Source organism: Ipomoea triloba, chromosome 8 (genome assembly GCF_003576645.1).
Source record: "Ipomoea triloba cultivar NCNSP0323 chromosome 8, ASM357664v1".
Classification (NCBI taxonomy): domain Eukaryota; kingdom Viridiplantae; phylum Streptophyta; class Magnoliopsida; order Solanales; family Convolvulaceae; genus Ipomoea; species Ipomoea triloba.
In genome coordinates this window covers 2,859,886-2,879,502 of record NC_044923.1, presented here as the reverse complement: position 1 = coordinate 2,879,502, position 19,617 = coordinate 2,859,886, and the positions used below count along the sequence as shown (strand labels likewise).

The following is a 19,617-nucleotide window of genomic DNA, read 5'->3' as shown; positions in this document are numbered from 1 at the left end:
TAATCATATAATTTTATTAAATGCGATAGGGGATGAAGATCGAACCCTTGCCGTTTGATTAAGGATGAATGAGTCTCTTCCACTCAATCATACTCCAAGTTGGAGTTTATGTGTTTTGATTGCAGTGGTTGCCACTCTTGTTTTTCTCATGGTCTAAAGGGGTGTTTGGCAAACGGCTGATAGCTGGTTGGTTTAGCTAGTAGTTGATGGCTGATTGCGTTAACTGGTTTGACCAGCTGATTGTATTAGCTGGTTATAAAAAACTGTTTGGTAAATTAGTTGTTTACTAGTAGCTGATTGAATGTAAAATGACATTTAAGGGTATTATTATTAATATTATTATTATTATAAAATAACAAACACACCACCCATTTAAAAGTAAATCCCATTGATTTTAAAGGATAAAATAGTCAATATATCCATTGTTCCAAACCAGCTGATACAAAAAGCTACATTCATTAGCTTTTCAATTTTCAGCTTATTGGCCCAATAAGCCATTTACCAAACACTTCAAAATAGCTTATTGGTTGGTCAAAAAGCTAAACTTGATCAAATAAACTAAAATTTGGCTTATAAGCCAATAACCAAACACCCCCTAAATATATGCCCTTGGTTGGTGTATTGCGTTGGGAATTTCATCTATAATAACGGTGATGACACCAAAATTTGCCGACATTTCTCATAGGGAGTCTAGTTCTTATAGGAACCTATTTACACACATATCATGAACTCTTTATTTACTTAGGTGTAAATTTGTTTATTCCTTGCCATATGATTTTTTTCCTTTAAAAAGAATCTTATAGATATATAATATCATGTGAGGGTGTAATAATTTTAATAAAAAAAATAGAAACTAAAATAATACTTCAACCCATTTGTACCTTTAATTTTCTAATAATGTAGTAATAAGATGAAAAAGGAGGTGTAACAACTTAGCTTGTACATGTATATTATATATTATCCACTACTACTCTCCACTTTCAGGTGTGGATGGTATGAGAGAGTAAACCAAATAACAATATATATTCCAATTAAAACCAATACTATTAGATTTATTCTAGTTGTATTAACAATTTATTATATGTACTATATATGCAATCTCATTTCAATCCAAATTATTTATAAAAAAAAAAAACTAATTAAGAATTTCTCAATCTCCCTTCTCATGTTTCCTTAAACGGAAACATTAATTTGCTTCGTCCTTGTAAACTAAACCGATAATATCTTAGAGCATTCCCATTTGAAATTTTTTGTTGGTTTTTGCAATAAAGAAAAAATCATGTATTGTTTTTGACAAATGAAAAGCATGATTTTTCTCCGGCAAATCAAGGATCTTTGTGGGTCCAATCAAAAGCCAAATAAAGCATTCTTCAACGCTGTTTACTATTAGCTTTTTCTTCAATTCTTTTTTCCTTCGCTCTTCTCTAGCACATGTGGCCCGACAAGAATCACCAAAAGTTTGTTACTTTTGAGGATGCTCTTAGCACATCACAAAAATTATATATTAATTGACTAAGTAATGATATTTGGCCCCTTTTTTTTTTAAAGTTCTTCTGACTCTGTTACAATGTAGTATTCATAACTAGGACACCGGGTGCCACTAGACTACAAGGTCTTTGGCATATTTGGCCAATTAAGTTTATCGAGATATCATAACGACAATATATAAGGTATACCTAATAATTCGAATTTAAAAGGCTATTAGGCCATTGATGAAACAGATTAAATGACGCATATATGATATGTCAATCATGTATCTTCATAGATATGAAACCTAACTCCAGATCAAAACCTACATGCATGCTTTAAAAGGAATGACAGCAGCAAATAATTCCACAAAACAGGATAACGAAAATCACGTGAATGTATAACAAGATTCAAGAATTTCCAATTTTGGATCCAATGTATGCAAGTAGAGAACCAAATTAAAGAAGCTATGAATAGTGAAAGGGGGGTGTGCATGTGTTGTCACAGCTGATCAATGAAAGATGATACATTTCGATTTCATAATAATCATTAATTGGTGATGATTGTACCAATTTTCATAACATTTTTTTAAGTAATGGGGATCCGCATCCACTCACTGAAAGTGTGCACAGGTAAATTTTATAAGGAGATTTTTTGCGACGGGTCAGAGGTTATTAGTAAGAATCAAACTCGTAACCTTTTAGTACAAAAATTATGTTTTACTAATTCCACACACATGAGAGCAGAGTCGTTCAAACAGGCTTAACCGGCCAAGCTATCCCGCTTAATGTGAATATATTACTAATATTAGTGTAAATATACATAATTTTACATACTTTTAATCACTGCTCGGGTTTGAATCTATGAACTCCTATGCACCGTTGAGATGTGATATTGAATGACCGAGATCTGAGGAGTGGTGCAATATAATGGTGCATCTAGTGTAGTTGTGCAGTGGTGCAATGGTATGGTGCAGTGATGTATATTTACCAAGTTAAAATCATTATAAACCACAAGATCGGGCAAAATCAACGGTGCATAATGGTACACAGGTTCGCATGTTAACAAAGATCGAGGAGTGGTGCAATATAATGGTGCATCCAGTGTAGTTGTGCAGTTGTGCAATGGTATAGTGCAGTGATGTATATTTACCAAGTCAAAATCATTATAAACCACAAGATCGAGCAAAATCAACGGTGCATAATGGTACACAACAAAATCATTATAGCCCCGCCTTAGATCGTGGGTCTAAAGCAGGGCCCAGCAAATGGCGGACTTTAGTGGACTCTACCCCGCCGACTCTATAAGAAAGGTAAATCGCACTAGAAAAATCTTGTTTAATAGGGTAGGAATCGAATTCGTAGTTTTATGATTCCACATTTCCACCCATTTGACGACCACTCTCCTCATGTATAATAACAACATGTAAATCACACCTACGAGATAAATTACAATAAAAATACACTGAACGACCACATCAATCCAAATGACGTTAACAAAAATTAAACTTATTATCTTCTAATAACTCCACATATTTGGTCACTCCTTTCGGATCACAGTACACCATGTTTTTTCTTCACTGCTCGAGTGGTTTACATCAATTTACCACATCACATCCAACCAGGCAACCATAAAGCAGCTCACCGCAATCGTAACAACTCATCGTCTTCGGTGATCCACTTCTGTAAACAATAATAATAATTGCACAACGTCGTCGTACAATGTCGTCTTAATTTCATTTTTAATTCCAAGAGAGAGAGACAGAAATAAATGCTATTGTCCTTAAAAGAATAGTCTTCTGAAATTTCAGTTTTTAAAATATTAGCAATTGGAAATTAAAATGTACGTCTTGATTATTCTCAGAGTCGGAAAATTTGCTATAAATATTAGGGCTCGTTTGGTTCGGGAAAAATATTTTAAGGGAAGTGAAATTGTAATTCCATGGAAAAGTAGTTACTAGGAAGATGAAGTTTGTTGTTTGGTTGGTGGAAAAAAAATTACTGGGAATACTAATTCCGTTGTTTGGTTGAATTTATAATTGTAAGGAATAATGAGTGTAAAAGACTTATATGCCCATACAAATTAAAAAAAATAATAATAATTAGGAAAGAGCACAAGGGGTAAAATAGTCCAAGTATACCAACTTTTCTTCCCATCTTCCATGGAAAACAAAATCCTTGGTCCAACCAAGGATTTTGTTTTCCTCAAATTCATGGAATTCATTTTCCAATGGAAAATGAATTCCATGAACCAAACATCATAAATCAATACTTTCCTCTATTTTAAGGAAAACAACTTCCATGGAAAATTTTTTCCACCCAACCAAACATCCCCTTAGTGTCCCATATAAGTAGCTCAGTTAGTTACAATGATTCGGGATCGAGTCTCACCAGCGATAGGAATAACCTTTCAAAGTAAATAGTTCCGTGTGCACAGTAAGCAAATGTCTAGCATCTGTGTTTAACTGAGTTATCATGGGTTACATCCTCCCATATATATGTCGGACGAATTCTACAATTACCTTATAATTTATGAATGAAAAGTGTAATTTTTTAATATTTAATTATAGTTTTCAACAATCATTATTAATTGTTTGTAGAACCCAAAAAGTTTTACAAGTTTTTGCACGAAAACCATATTTTTACTTTAAGAATTATTTATTATGTGCTTTTTAGATTAAGCATATATACATTTCTTCTATTAATATCAGTCCTATTAATATATTAGTAATTTAGTATCGTAGAAAAAAAAATTTATAAAACTGGAAGAATGTGATGGAGGGAATAATTCATTCATTACTCCCTAAATAAACTCTGTTATTTCCCAATCATGTATTCACATGACGACTACTATAACAACAACCAAAAGAACAAACTTACAAAAAGACAAATATGGTATTGAAGTTTATTTGATTCATATCTCACAATTTATTTACTTTACTCATTTTTAAGACATGAGCACAAAAGAATTATACATATAAATTTTGGATTCAAATTCAAATTCGAAAAAAAACAAAAAAACAAAAACGAAAACAAAACTCCATCATAAAAGCTTACTTAGTAATAGGATATATATATATGGAAGTAGAATATCATTAGGGTAATTTGGTATTTATTGTAGAGTGGTGTAATTAATGAGATGTGGGGGTGATTTATAAAATAGAAAAAATAATTAGGAAGTACGATATAATTTATGTTAACCTTGATTATCTTTCTATAATCGTGGAGTTATCACTTAATTCCTTCTCCTACCGTCAAAGCTGACTGGTCAAGTCCCAAACCCGAGTGTCGAGCGCCGGTCTAACTACCTTCCAATGTCAAGCTGACTGCGATCGGATAATTACCCATAGTCCATATTCTATCAATGGTCATGCCGCTTTGTGTATAATTCAAATCTATCATTATTTGTTATAACTTTTGATATAGTGAAAACATAGTTTATAAAAAATGAGTCAATTTCTTATGCGATTCTCTGAGTATAATGGTTTTGCCACGTGCTATACTTTCAAATTGAAAACCCGTAATTCTTGGACTTTCAAAATCTTACTATTTATGTTTCAAAGACAATAAATAGGTGATAAATTTAAAAGTTTAAATCTGAACGGGAGAAAATCACTATATTCGGAGTACCAAGCCCAGATAGGTTGAAATTTGACGCGGGTGCTTGCGTGTAGTAATCATATATCCCATCCATCATCCCCTGCGTTATATATAATGGAGGGAAAATGGCTATCTTTCCCACTCAGCCACACACTTCCGACCAAGAAACCAAAAAACAATACCCTATCCAACACCAACCTTTCTCACCACTCCAAAAAAAACCACATTCAAAACATGAATCGAAAATTTATTGTTATCTTCTTCGTACTGTTCCACTTGCATTCTCTTCTGCAACTCCAATGCCGCCGTAACAGCCTCTTCGCCGCCGCAGGCGGCGGCGGAAAGTGGGACCTACTCCAGCAAAACCTCGGCATAGTCGCCATGCATATGCAGCTTCTCCACAACGACAAAGTTGTCATCTACGACCGCACAGATTTCGGACTTTCCAACATTTCTCTCCCCGACGGGAAATGCCGTTACGATCCGAACGATAAAGTGCTCGCCGTTGACTGTACGGCTCATTCCGTTGAATACGACGTCGCTTCGAACTCCGTGCGCCCGCTCACGGTCAACACCGACGTGTGGTGCTCCTCCGGCGCCGTCACGCCGGACGGCATTTTGGTTCAGACCGGCGGGTTCAACGACGGCGATCACGTCGTGAGGGTTTTCCGGCCTTGTAGTGATAATAAATGTGATTGGGAGGAAATTCCTGGCGGGTTGATCCAACGGCGGTGGTATTCTACTAGCCAAATCTTGCCAGATGGACGGCAGATCGTCGTCGGGGGGCGACGCGCGTATAGTTATGAGTTTTACCCCAAAACCGCTGCGAATCATGTGTATAGTCTGAGGTTTTTGGTTGAGACTAATGATAAGAATGAGGAGAATAATCTTTACCCGTTTGTTTTTCTCAATGTCGATGGGAATCTCTTCATTTTCGCGAATAATCGGGCGATTTTGTTCGATTATACTAAGAATTTCGTTGTGAGGGCTTATCCGGAAATGCCGGACGGCCAGCCGCGGTGTTATCCGAGCACGGGGTCGGCGGTTCTTCTCCCGCTGAAAAATTTGCAGTCTCCGGCGATCTCGGCGGAGGTTTTGGTCTGCGGCGGCGCTCCAAGAGGGTCATATATTAACGCCCAAAACGGGAAGTTTCTCCACGCGCTCAACACTTGTGGGCGGATTATAATAACCGATCCGAACCCGAAATGGGTGATGGAAACTATGCCGGAAGCTAGATTAATGGGGGACATGGTGACTCTGCCTAACGGCAACGTCCTTATTATCAACGGCGCCGGTGCCGGCTCCGCGGGTTGGGAATTCGGTCGGGGGCCGGTTTTGAATCCGGTTCTTTACCGGCCCGATAACCCAGTGGGCGCGCGGTTCGAGCTCCAGAACCCGACTGCGATCCCCCGAATGTACCACTCCACCGCGCTTCTGCTCCGGGACGGCCGGGTTCTCGTCGGTGGCAGCAATGCCCACGAGCTTTACAACTTCACCAACGTCTTATTCCCGACGGAGTTACGGCTGGAAGCGTTCTCGCCGGGGTATTTGGACCCGGCAATGTCTCTCGCCCGCCCAACTATCATCTCGCCCGCTTCACATTCCCAATTCGGGTATGGAAAACGGGTTCCGGTTCGATTCAAGGTGGCGGGACCCGTGAATACAAATTTGGTCACGGTGACACTCGTTGCACCTTCATTTAACACACATTCATTCTCTATGAACCAAAGACTTCTAGTGATTGGTTCCGGGGGTGTGAAATATGTTGCTAAAAGTACGTACCAGATCGACGCAGTGACACCGGGTTCGGCCATTCTAGCACCATCCGGGTACTATATGCTCTTTGTGGTTCATCAAGAAATACCTAGCGAGGGTATTTGGGTGCACATTCCATGAAAACATATACATGGATATTAGCCAAATTCTTTTTTTTTTTTTTTTTTTAATGATTAAATTCTTACACGAGATTAGAAAATTAAATCCAAAATGTAGTTATTTTTAAGGTTGATTGGATAACAAAATGAATAAGTTTAGGAGAATTTTTGATTTGATAAGTGTTATGTTGTTATATAATTTCATATTAAGATATGATTTTTTTATTTAATAATATCATACCATGTTGTTTGTTACATTTTTCTTTTCTTCTGGGTGTACCCAGAATTTCTAGCGTTGAACACAATGACTAATTCCTTCAGTAAATTATAAACACCTCTTTGGGTGAAACAGCTGACCGTCGAACACAGTAACTAATTTCTCACTCACTGAATTGTAATTAAGCACCTCTTTAGTTGGACAGTTGGCCTTGAGATTTAAGACCGGTCTTTATTTGAAGTTATTATACCTTTATATGTGCATTAATGTGCTATATTTTGGGTCTTGACATTTCGTATTAATTAGAACAATATAAACGAAGTTATATATACGAGTAGAATGAGACAGTTCCGGCGAAGTTCAAACTCATAATCAAGAGTATATTTTGATGTTAAGGTTTTTGTCATATGGAGACAAACAAACAAGATTCATGCCTAAAGTCGTGTACTCATTCTTGGTGATTTAGACCTACAATACTTACTTGATAATCACCTCGTCCAATCTCTCTCCAATAGGTTCCAATCTCACAATTGATTAATTAGACGTATTTTGATTGCTCGGCTCTGATACCACTTGTTAGGATAAACGCTTACCGTTACGCTAAAATTAAAGTTATAGCTAATAGCAAATGTGTAACTTTATTTTCTTATACTGCATGCCACCACATTTTCAAGAGGTAGTAGGGTGTTGGACGGACCTTTCAAGCTTTCATTCAACAATTTCTTATCACCGAGTGCTGAACTTGACCCTTTACCAACCTCCGCCCAACACCTCTAAAGTATATTTTCAGACACGCTAAGTTTAAATCGAATTGCAATCCAAACGAAGCCAAATTTGGGCTAATTGTAGGGTATTTATAACCCCAACGATATTCATTCTCTTTTGTTTTGTTTGTATCAAAATGTTGAAATTAAAGGTCCCTTAGGTGTAGTACCTAGCATGCACATGCTGTAATTAATTGACACCATTCCCCCTTGGTCCTTGCTGCAACCTCAGTAACTCACTTGGACCCCTCCACCAGTCCTATATACGACCATGAACGTCAGATTGTCGGCAGCTTTCACCTATCATTGTACATATATCATATATGTACATATTTTTTTAGCTACGCGGACATACGAAGTGGTCGTATATTATATAGTATGTATGTCGTACAAGTTGTCAGTTCATAAATACGTAATTAATATAATCATCCCTAGAGCCAGCTCCCGTGCATCCCAGAACGAACGCGAATAGACCCGAACAGTTAAATGGACAGAGAACGAAAGAGCCGCTGAATTTATAATAAGAAAAAACGCCAAATTAATATAACCATAAGGTCGGATAATCACTTATATATATATATATATATATATATATATATATATATATATATATATATATATATATATATATATATATATATATATATTNGAATTTTTGATTTGATAAGTGTTATGTTGTTATATAATTTCATATTAAGATATGATTTTTTTATTTAATAATATCATACCATGTTGTTTGTTACATTTTTCTTTTCTTCTGGGTGTACCCAGAATTTCTAGCGTTGAACACAATGACTAATTCCTTCAGTAAATTATAAACACCTCTTTGGGTGAAACAGCTGACCGTCGAACACAGTAACTAATTTCTCACTCACTGAATTGTAATTAAGCACCTCTTTAGTTGGACAGTTGGCCTTGAGATTTAAGACCGGTCTTTATTTGAAGTTATTATACCTTTATATGTGCATTAATGTGCTATATTTTGGGTCTTGACATTTCGTATTAATTAGAACAATATAAACGAAGTTATATATACGAGTAGAATGAGACAGTTCCGGCGAAGTTCAAACTCATAATCAAGAGTATATTTTGATGTTAAGGTTTTTGTCATATGGAGACAAACAAACAAGATTCATGCCTAAAGTCGTGTACTCATTCTTGGTGATTTAGACCTACAATACTTACTTGATAATCACCTCGTCCAATCTCTCTCCAATAGGTTCCAATCTCACAATTGATTAATTAGACGTATTTTGATTGCTCGGCTCTGATACCACTTGTTAGGATAAACGCTTACCGTTACGCTAAAATTAAAGTTATAGCTAATAGCAAATGTGTAACTTTATTTTCTTATACTGCATGCCACCACATTTTCAAGAGGTAGTAGGGTGTTGGACGGACCTTTCAAGCTTTCATTCAACAATTTCTTATCACCGAGTGCTGAACTTGACCCTTTACCAACCTCCGCCCAACACCTCTAAAGTATATTTTCAGACACGCTAAGTTTAAATCGAATTGCAATCCAAACGAAGCCAAATTTGGGCTAATTGTAGGGTATTTATAACCCCAACGATATTCATTCTCTTTTGTTTTGTTTGTATCAAAATGTTGAAATTAAAGGTCCCTTAGGTGTAGTACCTAGCATGCACATGCTGTAATTAATTGACACCATTCCCCCTTGGTCCTTGCTGCAACCTCAGTAACTCACTTGGACCCCTCCACCAGTCCTATATACGACCATGAACGTCAGATTGTCGGCAGCTTTCACCTATCATTGTACATATATCATATATGTACATATTTTTTTAGCTACGCGGACATACGAAGTGGTCGTATATTATATAGTATGTATGTCGTACAAGTTGTCAGTTCATAAATACGTAATTAATATAATCATCCCTAGAGCCAGCTCCCGTGCATCCCAGAACGAACGCGAATAGACCCGAACAGTTAAATGGACAGAGAACGAAAGAGCCGCTGAATTTATAATAAGAAAAAACGCCAAATTAATATAACCATAAGGTCGGATAATCACTTATATATATATATATATATATATATATATATATATATATATATATATATATATATATATATATATATATATATATATATATGCATTATGTTGAAGGAATTCTTAGTCAAGTCTTTCCTTTATAAGACACAATTTCTACACATTGAATTGGAATTGAATTTGGATTAGTTTTGTCGTGGTGGAGATACGAATACTATATGTATCATTCAGACAAAAAAGCGTATATATACCTTGTAGCATGTAGGTTAATTGAGACATACTATAATTTACTTTCTCTACTAGTCTTTTGGATAGATGATGGGCTCTTAAAAGAAGTTTGGGGTTCAAACCAAAAATGTGTATATAGCTATTACACATAGTGGGATTTACCCTGTGCACAACTTTAAAGGATTTATCAGGTACACATCGTCAAGAAGTAATTGCGAGTTTCTCTCGTCATTCAAAAAAAATTTAAAAGTTTATATAGATCGAAGTCATGGGGTGAAGAATATGATGGAATTTAGTACTTACGGAGTATCATTTAGCTACATGGACATACGAAGTGGTTGTTATGTACGGATATAGAAATCAAACGAGCAATTTAAAGTAATTGGTAAATCTATTGTTAATAAATTTTTATATTCATCTGCCATGTTAAAAGAACTCTAGGGCGTTAATTAAACAAACTTTCATTCGAGTTAAACTCAAATTAGTCTTTATATCATGTCTCTACTCTAGGGTAAAATCTGAATTAGTCTGACCTTGACAACGATATTGGAATGGAGAAATTATAGTACAGATGTGACATATTTGGCCTCACGATGTATGGCCAAACATTGTTTAGTATTGTGAACGTGGTTAAAGCGATCAAGCTACAATTGGGTGTTTTGGAATTTTCTTTGGGGTTGCATGTGAAACTAAAGTTGGGAACAAAATGTCACTTCATTTTACAACTTAACTATTTGAGGGAAACAGACAATCCTGCATATGATGCTTTCTCAATTGATAATGAACAAGTTGCCATAGGAATTCCACCCATTACCCTTTATTAACTCTATGCAAATCTGGCGATTTTAATTTTTTTCTCTTGTTGGTACAAATTAAAGGAATTAGGATGAAAATTTGGGAATAATTTTGAGTGTGGTATCTTAATTCAGTTATTTAGGTATTGATGAATTTACTATTGCGTTTCAATACGTTTTGTTGAGCATCCTGTCCGAGATTGGACTTGGTCGTCGGGCCCACATTCCATCTGAGACTAGACTTGATTTTCGTCTCGTTAATTTCGAGACTAGACTTGGTCTGACTTACACCCACGTACATCTATCCGGAACTATGCTTACTTCCCAGTGAGTCACCTATCTTGTGATTATGGTAAGTGAAGCATGCTTAATCACAAAATTCTTTGGTTATCTGGTTGTCTGAATATAGGTAGGTGGACATTAACTATTTAACCACATTCCTATGGTAAGCCACAATGCTAAATCTCAAATCGAGCAGGGGCTGAGCTCGGCCAACCTGCCCGACGCCCAACAGCAGTCCAACTATCAAATTAGATTTTTAGTTGAGATGGAGTACTTGTTTCAATTTAGTATCAGAACTAATTCCATGTCAAAAGTCATGAGTTCGAACGTGTTATTTGAAACCCGTCATTTCGGGTATTATCTCAGTTTAAAAGCAAAGACGAACTATAATATTACAAGACAAAAGAGATTTAATTTCCTCTTAAAGTATCAAAATCTTATAAGAATCATTTTCCCAATCAAACTAACTCATGTTGATGTTGGCATGCACTGTGGCCTCTTTGTCATGGAGCATATTCTCTTTTGTTATGGAGTCTCATTTTGTACATTGGAAAAGCTAGCAAGGAAGACTATATCTAGAATCATGTTTAGGACAATTTTGTCTTTTATATATTCCGCCATTAAATCCGCAATTGCATCTCGAGTGGGAGAATTGAAAAACCAACTGTCAAGATCCATGCCAGTCAGTTGATTTTTAGGTGATAGATTATAAGCAAAGACACATAATCGAGACCTGATAATAACAGCAGTATCGGAGTTATACCTAATGTAATGAGTTCTTTGTAAGCACCAGACACTAGTCATATCTAAGAGGCACTTGGGTCACTGTAATTTACTCATCTACTATCTTGTCGGATCAAATGTGAGGCTTTTGGGGCGAGGGTATTTCGGTTTTTTGTGGGGATGGGAAGATGAGATAATATGGCATGGGTATCAGTCTGGAATCCACAATGAATGAGAGATGGTGATACTAATTATAGAGTCAACGAGAGTGGTTGATACGTATGGGTGTTGCTTTTGACGAGAATAAGGTTATTAATCATCGTTTAGTATCATTGCACCGTGAAGGATGGATGCAGACATTGTGATATATACATATTACTGTATGTAACACGGTTGAACAGCTAGATTGTCACACGCATTGGGATTTGGGGATACTGTCAAATTCTAGTTGGATAAATTGCATCCTAATCTCGAATATCTCTATTTGTTCTTGTTCTAGACTCGAGGATTTATAGATTACCAAACTCTACACCTGCAACCGAATAGGGTACTTAGCTCTCTTTAGATTGGTTAATCAGTTGAGTTATGTGTCGAGGCGTCGAGCAATGTCATCAATTCATTCAATAACTTTCGCCCTAATCCCGAATGCCTCTACCTAGCTAGCTTTATCTTAGAGTGGTAGGTTTATATGCTCCCAACTAGAGCCCACAATAGACATTCTATGGCGGCTAGTCAAGTAAGGCACGTATCTCTCTTTGAATTGGTTAACTAGTTAAACTATGTATTATAAGCGAAATAATGCCAATTTAATAAATTGCATGCACTCCAATTTTGAATGTCTCCATCTATCCTTATCGTCACGGATTTACAAATTCCCCCCACAACTTGCACCTTATGAAAACCTGCAAAGCAAGATACATAACCCTCCTTAAATTGGTTAACCAATTTAGTTATACTTTGATCTCTAGACTATTAAGATTTCATCACTTTAATCATCGACTATCAAACTTGCTCAATTTCATCCCCAACTATACAATTGTTAACCAAAATTGTCCTACTTGGGATTATTTTGGTTTGAACAAAAGACTAGCTTTAAGTAAAAATTGCATAGTTGGAGATGCAATTGAACAAGTTTGAAAATCGAAGATAAAAATGATAAAATTTTAATAGTTGAGGGACTTTGCCAAAAAAAAAAAAATAGTTGAGGGACCAAATCGAGTATTAACTCCAAACTCGAAATAATAATGCCAGTTTCATAAATTGCCAGCTTGATGTTGTTATTACGGATATGATGTATGCATGGCTGGAAAACTGCTTGTGAAGAATGGGAAATGGCAGTAATGGAGAATAAAATAATAATAATAATAATAATAATAATAATAATAATAATAATAATAATAAAACAAGAAAAATGCAGAGCAGAGTAAATTATAGGAGGGCAGATCGGTGAGTTCACGTGTGATGGAGACCGTGAAATTGGAAGCTAAAGAGATAGATCACGGGCTTCAATTGTCAGCATATACTTGGAGTCTGCAATAATTTTATTCTTGATGTACACCTCTTCTGCCTTTCACATTAACTGTAATATCACTAAACCCTAATAATAATAATAATAATTTCTGATTGACGGAGTAAATAGAATATGATTCTCGTATTTGAAGGTCATGTGTTTAATTCGATCTTGTCAATATTTTTTCGGTCGAGTTTGTTGCACAAGATTTTCTTAATGTAATTTACCTCTCTTGTGTTGTTTACAACTATTAGACCAGAGCATCCCCAATAGTCTAAGGGGATTTTTGTGGATTATTTGGGTAAGGTAGAGGGAAGAGATGGTAAGAGAGGAAAAAAAAGAATTTAGAGCATCTCCCATTATAGTTTTTGAAGAGTTTTTGCAATGTGACTAGGAAAGAAAATATAGGAGGAAAGGGAAAAAAAGGAGAAAAAAATCTTTAGATTAACGCGCTCAGCTGGCCTGGGCACTGTGTTGCACCTCACAAGCCACAAATGACGCTTTTGTTGCGCTGTGGTGGGACTCACTTTACTACCAAAAACCAAGTCCTTGCAAGTGCGTACCCAAATCTTCTCTCCTCACCCTCTCTCCACATAAGTTTGGCTTCCTCAAAACCACACTAAACACCACAACTGCAAATGTCCTTGTAAAAATATTTTTTAATTGTGGGCTCCGCAAAAAAAAAAAATTGATGCGTGCGCGATGCGTGCACCAGCAACTCCGCTCAATATCTTTTTTTTTTTTTTTTGCTAGTTTTCTCCCCCGCTCTCCTTGTTGACAAAAGAATACAAAGTTTTGTAAAAACTGTTGAGTTTGTTCTTACACATGAACAAGTTTATCAAGTGCAAACTTTTGGATAATAGTTGCATATTACTTTTGTTACCCTAATAATAATAATAATAATAATAATAATAATAATAATAAACAACTAAACAACCTGATTTGGAAGAGTTTGATTTTGTTTAAATAAGATTACAGAGTTTAGATAGGAAGTGAAGTGCATGTGGAGATGAGAGTAGAATATTGTCTTATGCAGATTTCTTTCCCACTGTCCATTTCTCATTAAATGTTAGAATGTTTTGGTACAACGCATATCGATAGGGGTATGCATATTAAGCAACTAATAGCAAGCTAATTGAGACGTGACACTTTAACTAAAACTTAGGATTGCATTCCCTCCAATCCTGCTCGGGTGGAGGAAGTAAATCGTAACATATGTCTTAACGATTTATATATAAACATAGTGTTTGTATTCAGAATTGAACCATACACATTAGAACTATCAACAAATTAGACTTATTAATACTTCTTTGATTAATCGATTGAGCTATGCTTTGGAGACTTAACAAACTTAGAAGAAAGAAGTTTAATGACCTAGCCACCATCCTAACGAGACAAATGACAAATTTAGCCAAGTTTTATTCGGTTGTTCGAGTTCCCATTAACAAATCATCATATTCTTCACTATCTGACTCCCTAATCAAAAGCTCATGCAACACAAAAAGAATGGTCAAGTGAGTAGAGCATAATTGTCTTACTATAAAGTAACAAGTTCAATTCTTTTTTCAACACCCTCTCAATTGAATCCATTGCAAAGGGTCTTCCTACGTAATGCAATTTAACTCTTTTGCGTGTTTTGTGAACCATTAAATAGTGACTGACACCTGTCCTGCACGACTAGCTCAAGTGATAAATTATCTTACTTAAAGTAATCACACCAGTGTAACGTGGGACTTCAAACCCCACCAACAATATCTTGGAGCCTCAGACCAGACAACCAGAGTTTGATCCCTTGAACTCCCAAGTTAGCGACAGGGTGGAGATCAACCATCCCGCAAGGCTAAACCAAGCGATAAACTATCTGATTTAAAGTCACTACACGTGTAAGGTAAGGGTTCAACTCCCACCAACAATATCTTTGAGCCTCATACCAGAGTTTGGTCCCTTGGACTCCCAAGTTAGCAAAAGGGTGGAGATCAACTAGGAGGTACATTTGCTCCATCAACTCTAAACAATTTTCTTGTTATGTTGTTTGGGTTTAGGGATTGCAGAAGTACAGTGTGGGCACCAAGAAATTTCCATCATTATTTTTACAATTATACTTTGTCGCATAGGACAAGTAAGGAAGCAGCTAGTGGGCATGACATTGCTTTCACGTGATGATTGGATATGGAAGGTGGCAACTATAGTGTTGGCACCTTTAATCATTTTTAGGGTCACGAAGAAACTCATAACGTATATTTAAAGGTGTGTATTAGATAAAATTCGCTTATATATAATAACTCATAAATAACACAAAAAAGATAAATTGTACAAAACAATTTTATACAACACACTCAACTATAAAAGAATCAAAATCATGACTTTCTAATAAAGAATTATGTTTCACTCTTTTGACATATTTGACATAGTTGTAACAAATATTGAGGTTTAAAACTCCTAATTAGTTGGGTGTTTGGGGACAGCTTGTGAGGTGTCTAATCTGTAATAATGAAAGACATGTAACATAGGTCTCTTCTGTAATTATGACGGATTTCTCTCAACCTATAGTATAATAATGAACAAACTAACCTCTTTTCCTTCATTAATTGCACACGACAAGATTTTGTGTTGCTTCAATTCATTTTCTTCTTTTCATTCTTTATTACTTCTATTTTCTATTTTTTCAAGATGTACAAGTAAATATATTTTAGTTATTAGACTTCTAGAAAATTTTGAGATCAGTTTCAAATGAATCACCCATCTATTGGCCATAACTAAGACAAATTCAGTCACCAAAAGTTTGCTATGAGTAAACTCTGTTTAAAAAAAAAAAAAAACTCTGTTTTTAATAATAGTTCATAAATCGCAGAGGACCAATGTACGATGAGTTAAACAAAATAGTATATGATAAAAATAAAATTCGCGGCCATTTAAGTACGAGAATTATGTCCTACCTACTAGGTCATTCCATCCAAGTTAACTTGTGTTAACTTTGGAGAGATGGAGACAAATTTTCCTATCCACACAACTATTGTGGAAATCATCACTAAAATGTACATTTGTAATATACTAACTATATATTATTTGTGTATTGAATCAATATATATTACTCCCTCTGTCCCATTTTACCTGTCCTATTTACTATTCATTGGTCAAATTAACTCTTCCTTCTTTGCTTATTTTCTTTAGTAATTTTTTATTATTTTTAAATTTAATTTTTTGTGTTTAATAGTACTTTTAATGTAGTTTCTAAATATATAAATTTTATATATTAATGCTAAACTTAATAATATAAAAAATTGGATTAAAAATTACTTCAGTCAAGCCTCATTAAACGAACCAGACAACCATTTTTGGACGGAGGTAGTATTTAATAGTATACAAAATACTGTACTTTCAATACTCAAATAATATATACTTTTAAATAATATATTTTAAATATATTTTCTTTTTATTGTCCACACAATCATAATCCATGGAATAATGATTGTCCACACAATCATAATCCATGGAATAATGATTGGACTATGCAGGTGACAGCAAGAAGTCATGAGCTTTTTTGGTTGTTAATCACTTAATTAGGTAAAATAAAATAATAATAATAAAAAATAAAAAAAGGTTGCTATTTAATAAGGCCTAATTAATTTAAAAATGGGCCTAAATAGATAACCCAAATGTTGGATGTGTTATGCCTCATGGCCCAAATATTTGATCCTTTTAGAAAGCTATTAATATACAGTGGAAAAATTATGCTCTTATATACAAAAGTCACACACTACCCGCTCAACCCCAAGGCAGAGTGTTTAATATCAACTAATATTGGATTCAAATACTTAACCTTTCAAGCAAAAAAGGAATCATAATCACTTCATCAGACAATTATAATCAAATACTTTAGGATAAAACTTCAATAAGCATAGCAGACAATAATTAAAATCCAAACAGTATACATCATTATGGCAAATCTGACCACAACAATATAAAAAACAAGAAACAATTACTGTCTTAAAATCTTTTCTTATCACAATCAACTAGGCATTGAGATCAAAGCTGAGTTATGTCTACTGCACAATCCTATTAGTAACAAGATCAGTCCCCAGTAGTTGCAGGGTTTAAGCACGCTCCCCTCTAATGCGCCTAGCCAGCTGAATGTCCTTCGGCATGATGGTAACCCTCTTGGCATGGATGGCACACAGGTTGGTGTCCTCAAACAGACCAACTAGGTATGCTTCCGCAGCCTCCTGGAGCGCGAGCACAGCATGACTTTGGAACCTCAGATCAGTCTGTCCATCACAAGTTAACAAATTAATTCAGTATCATGTTGTTCCACACCATAATCAAGCAATGTAACAATCATAAGAGACAATCCAAGGCTAATGTTAATCCAACATCACAATCCTAGCTCATTTCATTACTTAGAGCAATCCAGATGCTTGTTATGATTGTATGACTGATAATCCAAGGCTAATGTTATTCCAACAACGCAATCCTAGTTCATTTCAATAGTTAGAGCAAGCTAGATACTTGTAACAATCGTAAGAGACAATCCAAGGCTAATGTTAATCCAACATCACAATCCTAGCTCATTTCATTACTTAGAGCAATCCAGATGCTTGTTATGATTGTATGACTGTTACTTAGAGCAATCCAGATGCTTGTTATGATTGTATGACTGATAATCCAAGGCTAATGTTATTCCAACAACGCAATCCTAGTTCATTTCAATAGTTAGAGCAAGCTAGATACTTGTATCCTAGTTCATTTCAATAGTTAGAGCAAGCTAGATACTTGTTATGATAACGTAAGATAATACCATGCTAGTGTTAAGCAAATCCAGTATCGCTATTATATCTCATATCATTAGTTAGGAGCAAGCCAATTGATTGTTACAATTGTAATAATCATAACATGATAGCATGAGATTATCAGGGCTAATGTTACAACTCTAGCATCATACACAATCATCACTCATTTCTTCATTTATAGCAAACAATTGTTAGATTGATTGAATGTATATTACCTTGAAGTCCTGGGCAATCTCACGGACAAGCCTCTGGAAGGGAAGCTTACGGATAAGGAGCTCAGTGCTCTTCTGATACTTGCGGATTTCACTGTTTCCAACAATTAAATAATCTCAGGTTAGATAAATCCAACCAACTCCAAACAGCAAAACAACATGCATACAAGATTGCATAAATAGAAGAACCCTTACCGGAGAGCAACAGTTCCTGGACGATAACGATGGGGCTTCTTCACTCCACCAGTGGTAGGGGCTGATTTCCTGGCAGCCTAGACACAACAAAACCATTATGCACATCAGAACACACAAAAATTAACGTACAACAGAATCACCAATTCAAACCAATGATAAATTACACAAATAATTTACTAAAAAATAAATAAATAAAACGAATAATTTAAAAAAAAATTGAAGGAATTTTGAAAATTAAACCCTAAATTTTTATATGAGAAACCCTAAACACTTCATGCGTTGTATAAATGAAAATCAAGCCCTACAACATATACATTCCCCGCCTACAGCGGTTTAAACATCAGGATTTATCGAATCAAATTTAAACCCTAAATTTCAAGTATAAAAACCTACAGATAATAATAGATCTACGATTGATTAAACTGTTGTCAGATTTAAAAAAAAATAAATAAATTCCGTTTCTCAGGCGAACACATACCTTCGTAGCAAGCTGCTTCCTGGGAGCCTTTCCACCGGTAGACTTACGGGCAGTTTGCTTAGTACGAGCCATTTCCTCCGATTATCAAGCAAAAATCAAACGCAACAACAAGAATCTGAGAGATTCACACGAAAATTAGATTAAAATCGGAGAGCACCGATCCATAATTTAAACGTGACAGAGATTAAGCATTCAAATTCTGATAAACAAAAAAAAAACGTAAAAAGAAAAAGAGAAAAGAGAGAACACTAACCTCAACAGGATCTTCGATTGGAACTCACGGAAAGCGAAACGGTAAAATGAATAAAGAGTTGTGAATTTATATAGAGAGAGCGAGGCAACCATCAACGGCTTCTTAGATAGAGAAAGTGGGCCGATTTTGAAAAGTTATGATCCGCGTGCTAGATTCTGATTGGTTAGAATTTTGAAATGAACGGCTGCGATTGTCTGGATTAGTCTCGCGAGGATCGAGG

General features: G+C 35.5%; 2 protein-coding genes across 2 annotated transcripts; one reads left to right on the top strand and one right to left on the bottom strand.

Annotated features, from left to right (window-relative positions):
• Positions 1-5,221: 5,221 nt before the first annotated feature.
• LOC116027819 (aldehyde oxidase GLOX-like) lies at positions 5,222-7,195 on the top strand. The gene has a single exon (XM_031269580.1). It carries the CDS (start codon positions 5,301-5,303, stop codon positions 6,960-6,962), a length of 1,662 nt encoding a protein of 553 aa, XP_031125440.1. The 5' UTR covers positions 5,222-5,300; the 3' UTR covers positions 6,963-7,195.
• A 10,138-nt stretch (positions 7,196-17,333) lies between these two features.
• LOC116027451 (histone H3.3) lies at positions 17,334-19,529 on the bottom strand. The gene is made up of 5 exons (XM_031269089.1): positions 19,398-19,529; positions 19,145-19,259; positions 18,667-18,743; positions 18,475-18,565; positions 17,334-17,737 (listed from the first exon to the last, which is right to left on the bottom strand). The coding sequence occupies exons 2-5, from the start codon at positions 19,214-19,216 to the stop codon at positions 17,567-17,569; spliced, it is 411 nt and encodes a 136-aa protein (XP_031124949.1). The 5' UTR covers positions 19,217-19,259; positions 19,398-19,529; the 3' UTR covers positions 17,334-17,566.
• Positions 19,530-19,617: the final 88 nt, after the last annotated feature.

Coding starts and splice junctions, on each gene's coding strand:
- LOC116027819 (XM_031269580.1), top strand. CDS start 5,301: ATGAATCGAAAATTTATTGTTATCTTCTTCGTACTGTTCCACTTGCAT.
- LOC116027451 (XM_031269089.1), bottom strand. CDS start 19,216: ATGGCTCGTACTAAGCAAACTGCCCGTAAGTCTACCGGTGGAAAGGCT. Junction 18,744..19,144: donor GGAAGCAGCTTGCTACGAAG/GTATGTGTTCGC, acceptor TGTTGTGTCTAG/GCTGCCAGGAAATCAGCCCC. Junction 17,738..18,474: donor AGATTGCCCAGGACTTCAAG/GTAATATACATT, acceptor TGTGATGGACAG/ACTGATCTGAGGTTCCAAAG.